The sequence below is a fragment of the Pteropus vampyrus genome, unplaced genomic scaffold (genome assembly GCF_000151845.1).
Source record: "Pteropus vampyrus isolate Shadow unplaced genomic scaffold, Pvam_2.0 Scaffold140, whole genome shotgun sequence".
NCBI lineage: Eukaryota > Metazoa > Chordata > Mammalia > Chiroptera > Pteropodidae > Pteropus > Pteropus vampyrus.
Genome location: NW_011888921.1, coordinates 4,872,274 through 4,880,600, shown reverse-complemented (window position 1 = coordinate 4,880,600; position 8,327 = coordinate 4,872,274). Strand labels below are relative to the sequence as shown.

General features: G+C 43.5%; 1 protein-coding gene across 4 annotated transcripts; it reads left to right on the top strand.

The window, feature by feature from the left end:
• The first annotated feature begins 3,736 nt into the window (after positions 1-3,736).
• On the top strand, positions 3,737-7,553 carry RHEBL1 (RHEB like 1). 4 transcript variants are annotated; one of them, XM_011368264.2, is made up of 9 exons: positions 3,738-4,023; positions 4,631-4,702; positions 5,057-5,124; positions 5,413-5,495; positions 5,585-5,641; positions 5,890-5,937; positions 6,260-6,341; positions 6,505-6,590; positions 7,208-7,553. In XM_011368264.2, the coding sequence occupies exons 1-9, from the start codon at positions 3,972-3,974 to the stop codon at positions 7,260-7,262; spliced, it is 603 nt and encodes a 200-aa protein (XP_011366566.1). In that variant the 5' UTR covers positions 3,738-3,971; the 3' UTR covers positions 7,263-7,553. The 4 variants fall into 4 exon arrangements, 3 of the variants coding, with proteins under 3 accessions (XP_023391234.1, XP_011366566.1, XP_011366567.1); XR_002782313.1 differs by having other exon boundaries at positions 3,737-4,023; positions 4,382-4,702; positions 6,505-7,553; XM_023535466.1 differs by lacking the exon at positions 4,631-4,702 and having other exon boundaries at positions 3,737-4,023.
• Positions 7,554-8,327: the final 774 nt, after the last annotated feature.

Here is an 8,327-nt window from a genome sequence, read left to right as displayed (position 1 = left end):
CCTTCCTTCCTTCCTTCCTTCCTTCCTTCCTTCTTTTCTTTTCTTTCTCTCTCTCTATTTCCTTCTTTCTCTTTCTTTCTTTCCTCTTGTTTTTCTTTTTTGAAGAATGTTTTCTTTCTCTATGCTTCTAGCTACTTATCCTGTGATATGAGACTTAATATAATTTTGTCTTCTAATCTTTTATTTGATAATTTTCCTTACTATAACATTCAGATGTATATAATTCAGAGTCCTTGGAGGAAACAGATTGCACATTCGAATGGTGAATTAAGAAGAATATAGTGAAAGGGCTATTCATAAAGATGTGGACAGGGTAAAAGAGTACCTATGAGAGTGGTGAAGCATTCTGAGTCTGGCATTAGTGGGCAGCCACTAGAGGTGGTAATCCCTAGGCCTGAAGGTTGAGAGAAGAAAGGCTTATAAGAACCTGGAGAGAGCTATAACTGTAGCTATAGTTGAAGGAGAGGGCTAATGGAGTCTGTGGCTTCTGGTGGCCACATGAATGGGTCCAGGACAGACAACAGAAGAATAGCCAATTCAACCCACAGAATCATGAGAAATAATATATTGTTGTTGTTTTAAGCCACCAAGTATTGATATACTTTGTTATACAACAATAGATAACTGATACATCAATAGAAAGGTGAACCCATAACTGTTTCTCCACCAAAGCTCTTGAAAACCTAGAAGACCTGTGCAATGGACCCCATAACTTTGATGCAAAAATAGGAACAATGTTTTCACTTTTCATAAATATATCAAAAAAATTTCTGGGAGCATTTCATCTTGATTTTGTCTCAGTTGTTTGAAACATAGCAATATATGATGCTGTCACTAGAAATTTTATTCCAAGCCCATTTACCTAGTGTTAGGATAGGTTGCTTCCTTTATTTTATCCTATATTGGTGATTTTTGTATATCTGTGATCTTTAAAATGTAACCACTGGTTATTACTTTTTCAAGTGATTGGTATTTAATAAACAATATCTTTGTCCTGAGATTATAGATTGGTTCACTAAACATTTATTCCTAATCTCCCCCCCACCACCTTTTTTTGCCTCCCTTTACTATAGAGGATAGAAAATAAAATGCTAAAATTTTCAGGCTCCCTCACAGCTAGTGATGACCACATGATAAAGTTTTGTTCAAGGAGATGTAGCCAAAAATCTTCTGTGAGATCTCTTCCTGTGTGTGTATATATTTAAAGGCCATAAGAGGAGAAAGCCCTTTGTTTTAGCCCTTTGGCTTTCTTTCTGATTGAAAACAAGAGAATTTGAGGATGATTTAATAAAAAGACTATTTACAAAGGTGTGGGCAAATATAGGGAAACCACAGGGAGTACTAGACCAGTACCCTAGGATGAGTATCAGACTGTTACCACAATAAGCCTGAGGGGTGAAGGGAGTGAGTTACTAGAAACAGAACATGAAAGCTGTGTGTGCGTGTGAGAGAGTGCCTTGAGAGGTGTTGTGATCTTCTGTGGGAAGCACAGACACTGTCTTCCCTCCATCCAATCTTCTGTGTGTGCTCCCCTTTGGCTGAACTCCACTAGGATTCAGGGGACAAGGTCTTCCTCTTGGACACAAATCTGGGTGGAAAAGAGTAGAAAGATAACAGCATAAAAGGCATCTCTTATTTATCTTTATATCCCTAGTGTGTAACACATATAAGAGTGCCTGGCACAAAGTAGGTGAATAAATTTATATTGAATTCAATTGAATCCAGATATTTATTCTATCTTATAGTGATTAAGACCCACTTAACCTCATTCAGGCCTAATTATCCAATATAAAATTGCTGATCTGCTAGGAACTTCCTTTACCCAGTAGAAAAGGTATTTGGGTCTCTGAGGTCAGATTAAGAAGTGGCTCTTTGAAACAACTTTCATAGATCTGGATTTTTTAAAGCATTCGATGGTTCTATAGCTTTATAGAGCCTGTCGTCCAGTATAATTTAACTCCTAAATATCCACTTTATCAGGGCCTTCCAGAAGAAATAACTTCTGCATGCTACCTTTATAACTAAGTCTCAATTTCCATATCTGTATGATAAAAGTGGTAATAGCTACCCATAATCTAAGTCTCAGGCACCAATGTCACCTCCTCAGACTTTCTAAAACATTATATATACATAAAAAAGAGGAGTACCATACTCCAAGTTACTCTTTGGTCCATTAGTATCTCGTTGTTGTTTTTTTCCCCATTGCAGTTGTTACTTTTTTTGTTGTAACTTATATATTGTTTACTCGTAGATTATTGGTCTCCCAGAAGAATACTTGCTCTTTGTGAGCAAGGCCATGTCTATGTTGTTTGCTGCTCTTTTGCTAGCACCTAGAAGGATGCCTGGGACATGTTTGCTAAATATTTGTTGATGAATGAATGAGTAATACCAATTATCAACCTTAATATTCACAACCTGTTGTGAATATTAAACGAGATAACAATGAAATGTACTTGGCACCAAGTAAGAACTCTAAATCTAGGTGTTTTCGTTCCTCTTTTTCCTTCCCTCACCTCTTATAGCCAATCCTTCAGCAAGTCAGCCTGACTTCAGCCTCAAAATATCCCAAATTCTCTACTTCATTCATCTCTAGTCAAGCCACTTTCACCTCTCACCTGGATTACAAGTAATAGTCTCCTAGCAGATCTCCTTCTTTTCCATCTTGCTCCTGTTCCCCTCAAATCCGAATCCATTCTCCACAGCTAGGGAGATCTTTTAGAAACACAATGTAGATCATGTCTTGCCCCTCCTTAATCATCAACAGCCTTTTAGATACTAGATTTAGCCCAAATCCTTTACATGGTCCCTGCCATCTTCTTAAACTTCATCTCCTTTAGGCTAACTGGCCTCTCTTTTTCTCATTTCTTTCTCTATTTCCTGAAATTTAACAATTTTATTTCCATTTTTGCGCTATAACACTTATGGATTCTTCTGTCAGACTCTTGGGCTAGCTGGTTCCTTATTGTTATTCAGACCTGAGTTTAAATGGTGCTTCCTTTGAGAGGAAGTAGCACTAATTTAAGATTGTCATTTCTTATCACACTACTTTTTGTAGCACTTAATACTATCTAATATTTTCTTGTTTATCTGTTTATCTCTTCTCAACTAGGTTTTAAGCTTGGTGAATGCAAGGACCTTGTCAGTCATGTTCATCTTTCTAGCCTCAAAACTACAGCAATGTCTGGAACATATGGTATGGTGTACGATTAATAACCACTTGTTTAATAAATAAATGCATTGATTATGATGATGATGGCAACGAAACCTCAGACGAACTGACCATAAATTTTAACAATTTCCTCAAGAACAAGAATTGCAGTTCCAAAGTTAGATCCTGGAAGACTGTGGAAACCTGACAATAAAAGATCTGGAGCTGAAGGCTGGGGGAAGCGGAGGGAATATGTTAGAACTTTGACCTTTCTTTTCCTATTCGAGGATCCCAGAGACCTTGCAAAAGGGAGGCCTAGAATCTTTTCACCAGAAATTCCAGCCCATCTGCATGGGTATTTTCCAACTACGATTCTTCTCAGCCACGTCTGCTAGGTTGCAAATGCGCAAACACCTCTAGGACCCCGGTTTCCTTTCTGTTTCTTTATGAATGAACAGGTTCTAATCTGCGCATGCGTTGCTCCTGGGTCTCCGGCTCCACGTGAGGCCCACCCTTCCCTCCTGCTGGTAGCCCCGCCCTAATCCTTTCTAATAGCCCAATGGCGAGCGGCCTGGGGGGCGGAGCCCGAATCCGCGCGGCACTGTAGTTCCCTCCTCGCGCCGCTCCCTGGCTTTAGTCTCGCTGTGTTGTGGTCACGTGGCCAGCTCCGGGCGCGGCGCTTGTTTTGGTTTCTCCTGCTTGCCTCTGGCAGCTTCGGGTGAGCGACTTTTCTGTGCCGGTTGCTGCGCCTGTCTACACTCTGACCTCCTTTTAGGGCTCTCTCAGCCTGAGTTCTGCAAGCCCTTCGGGGCCGGCTCCTGCCATGCCGCTAGTCCGCTATAGGAAGGTGGTCATCCTCGGATACCGCTCTGTAGGTGAGTCTCCGCCCTGGGGAGAGCATTGACGCACCGCGGCTTTGTGGCCAGAGGAGGCGCGCTGCCGCGGGAACGGGAATGATGGCATCGTTAGAATGGGGATGTAGAGCGAGGGTTGAAAGGATGGAGGAGGAAAGGCTGGAGTGGTGGTAGTGTGTGGAGGGCTGCAGGAAGCGGGAGCGTGTAAGGGTTGATGTGGACTTGGCTTCAGGAACACCAGAGTGATTCACAGCGTTACTCTGGGAGGGGGAGGGGAAGGTCGGCGTTTGAAGATGGGGCGCGGTCTCTGTGGGGCAAGTAGCAGGTGTCCGATGGGTGCGGGGCAGACTTGATCCTAGGGAATCTCGGATCTTCCTAGGGATGGGGTAGGGAAAGGCGGCGGGAAAGGCTTCCTGCGGCGCTACTGAATGCATCCGGTGGCCGAGGTGCAGAGACCCAGAGCAAAAAGAAGGTAGGGTAGGCCTACTAAGGGAAAACATTGCATGGGGGTACTCACAGGCTAGGGTGCTAATTTGGGGTCTCCTTTAGTCCTGGGCCACAGCCCAAAAAGACAGAGGATGTGAATATGGATAGCTGATTTGGATACAACCACCACTGCTTCCCACAGGGAAGACATCTTTGGCACATCAGTTTGTGGAGGGCAAATTCTTGGAACGCTATGATCCTACAGTGGAGAATAGTGAGTGGACTTCTCCCTAGGGGTGGGACAGGGAGGGCTTGGGTGCCCCACTAGACTCCATAATCTGGGATTTTCCTGATGTCAAGTGGATGATTTAATTTGACGATTTAATTAGACATTAAATATAATCTCTTCTCTAACAATCCTGTTCTATGAGTGGAGCTAGAGGTGTGGATTTTGCAAGGTATTGAGTCCAAGATGTAGACAATAAGAACCTTAACATTGTCTCTCTAGTTTCCTGGAGAGCTCCCTGGATCTGGTCCATCTATGTCACCCATAGGGTTAAGAATATATGGGGACATACATTGCTAGCTCTACAAGGCACCTCACAGTCAAGTTTTCTTTTCTTTTCAGCTTACAGCAAGATAGTGACTCTTGGCAAAGATGAGTTTCACCTACACCTGGTGGACACAGCAGGGCAGGTACTAGTTTGGGGTAGGGTATTTAAATGTGACGACAGTTCAGTTCTGGGAGATGAAGCCTGATAGCTTCTGTGGCTTATCTGTAAAGCAATATTAAAAGAAAAGCATTTTAGCATCTAGTAGAGTACAGCACTCATTGGAGCTACTCTATAAATGTTGAATAGAAGTAACTGGAGTAGGGAGTGTCCCAGGGAGGGTTCTCAAGATACAGCCCACCAACCTTTGCTTTCTGAGTGTTGTGGATCTAGGTATTGATCCACAATACCTGATGTTTCTATTTCTTGTCAGGATGAGTACAGCATTCTGCCTTATTCATTCATCATTGGGGTCCATGGTTATGTTCTTGTGTATTCTGTCACATCTCTGCATAGGTAAGTGACCAAGGTTGTGAGTGGGGGACTTTCGAGGATCTGAGAGCTGTCCCAGAATAAGGTTATAGCTCTGTTTCTTGTGTTTCAAGCTTCCAAGTCATTGAGAGTCTGTACCAAAAGCTACATGAAGGCCATGGGAAAACTCGGTAAGTGGGCCTGGGAGATAGAGACATAGCGTGGACTCGAGGGCATGGGAGAGAGCAGAGGAGGAATATTAGTCTAAATTAGGGAAGAAACTGGGACATAGATCCTGTCTGATGTGAGTTGTCCAGCCCTGATGTGGTGGAGGCTGGGGTCCTGTAGTAACTGTTGTTTCCTCACAGGCTGATGTGAGTTGTTCCAGCCCTGATGTGGTGGAGGCTGGGGTCCTGTAGTAACTGTTGTTTCCTCACAGGCTGCCAGTGGTGCTGGTGGGGAACAAGGCAGATCTCTCTCCAAACAGGTATGGAAATCTCTGCAGCTCAAGGTGAAGGAAAGTGACCTGGGCTAGGAATCAGTCAGACTCTAGTACTGGCTCTGCCACTGACTTGACAAGTCATTTCACCTCTTTTCATTTCTAACTTGAAGGTTAGAAAGACAAGATAACCCTTCTACTGCAAAACCTATAATTTCATATTTCAAGCCTCAGTGCTGGGCTTGTTTTACTATGTTTTCTCTTTCTGAACCTTGGAATTGGGATAGAACAAGTCTAGAGTCTATAAAGATTTTGCAGAGAACATGAGATGTTGCTGTCTTCCATCTTCATGTGGCAAATTTGTTTCCAGGGAGGTCCAGGCAATTGAAGGAAAGAAGCTAGCAGAATCTTGGGGTGCCACATTTATGGAGTCATCTGCTCGAGAGAATCAGGTAATGGGCTTGAGGATTAGGAAGATGATGGGGGTGGCAGTGTTTTTCTTATGGCTCTGTTTGGTGTTGGGGATGGTGGGAGAGTAGGGTATTCACCTCAGAGCTGGGTGGTGTTATTGGCAGTGAACTGACTTTTTTTGCCCTGAATCTCTATCTCTTGCAGTTGACTCAAGGCATCTTCACCAAAGTCATTCAGGAGATTGCCCGTGTAGAGAATTCCTATGGGCAGGAGCGCCGCTGCCATCTCATGTGAGCCTTCAGGCATGGGGTAGCTGCCTTGATTCTGCTCCTGGCACTTGCCAGGCTCCAGTGGGGGCAAGTCCTCAGGACTTCACGGGTATGGTTGCCAGCTGTGTTCCTGGACCTCTCGGGACACAATATGGTACCCTCATGTTTGCACACTTTCCCCAGGCTCCAATGGCCTGGTTGTCAATGTTTACAAAGGGGCAAGGATGTCTCATCGGCACTAGCCTCAGCCCTCTGTTTTTGCTAAATGAACTCTTATAACCTGCAGGGTTGTGATATGAGTCCTGGACATTGTTTATTCAGGACCCAGTCTGCTATGTAGGTTTTGGGTGTTGGCTGGGTGAAGGGAGTTGGGGACTCAAGTGGAGCTGGCTCCCTGGAGTGAGAATGTATATATGCAAATAAACTGAGAAACCTTTTTTGTCATTGACTTCTCTGTATATGGGGAGCTCAGGGCTGACATTTCCTTTTCCAAGGAGTGATGAGAATGGTCTTTGGTGGGCTAATTTATTTTTTCCTATCTCGTTCCTATTCCTTAGTCCTTACTTATTCAGGACCATTACCCTAAGACTTACTACTTGCCTTTCCCAACTCTTTTCTACTGGATTCTCCCTATACAGGTACCTGTTGGCTGCCACTCCCATCCAAGTTTGTAGCCTCTCACCAGCCCCTTAACTACAGAAACACCACCCTCTAGTGGCCAGCTGCCACTTGCTGACCTAGCTTCTTTCCTGGGCATTGGCATTTGCGGGAAGTCAGAGGGTAGGATTTGAAGAAGAGGAAGGAAGCCTCTCATTCATAATGATATAAGAATTGAGGAATGTAGAGGCAAGGACTAAACTGTTTTGAAGATTTTGTCTTTCTAAGAGAGTTGAGTAAAGAAATAATCCCTCTGCTATATATCAATCCCCTTGTATACCCATCTCCAATGCCTTTCATTAAAATGGATTTTCCTTGTTCTTTTCATACTTTCGGTGACCTTTTCTTACTTTTTACACCTTTGGAGTTGTGCTCCTTTTTAGGTGGTAAGGCTATTGCTTCTTATTGACCCACCTCAATAGGAAGACAGATATTTCATTTAGGAAAGTTTGGTCCTATATACCTCTAGTTTCTGTGTCTCCTCACCCCTGCCCCTACTTCCCACCAGCCCTAGGACCTACTTGGCCAAACACCTCCAAGGATTTACCTAATGGTATCCTTCACAAGGAGGGCATAGACATCTGCCAACTGGGGGAAACTAAGGTATTCTTGTCAATGCACTTAGCTGGGGAGGATGGACAAAATCTAGGTATGATTTTTAGCTGTGACCTTGTTAGTGTCTGGTTCCAGGATAGTTGGATTTACAGTTGGGGATGACTATCATGCTGGTTTTCAAAAGTCCTGCCAACTGCTTTTGCATCTCTTATCCAGAATCTAAAAAGAAATAAGGGCTACTGGAAGCAGCTGACTCCAAAAAGCAATCTCAGTGGTTTAGGAGTCTCTTTAGGGTTGTTACCACCCTCTCTCCTTACATTAAAATTAGGTCCTTTTGCACATCTGACCTGGAATACTCATTATAGGTACCTGCTCCCCTGCTGCCATTTCCGTGAAGTCTGGGAATAGACTTACAAATGTCTGAGGTTTTCTAGAAGTGTATGGAGCAATCTCAAGGTCTGATAGCAGTACAGTGGTGAATGGCTGCATTGTAATAGTTACACTTTGCTGTCTAAACTTGAGCAGTCACTTAACCTCTTTGAGCTT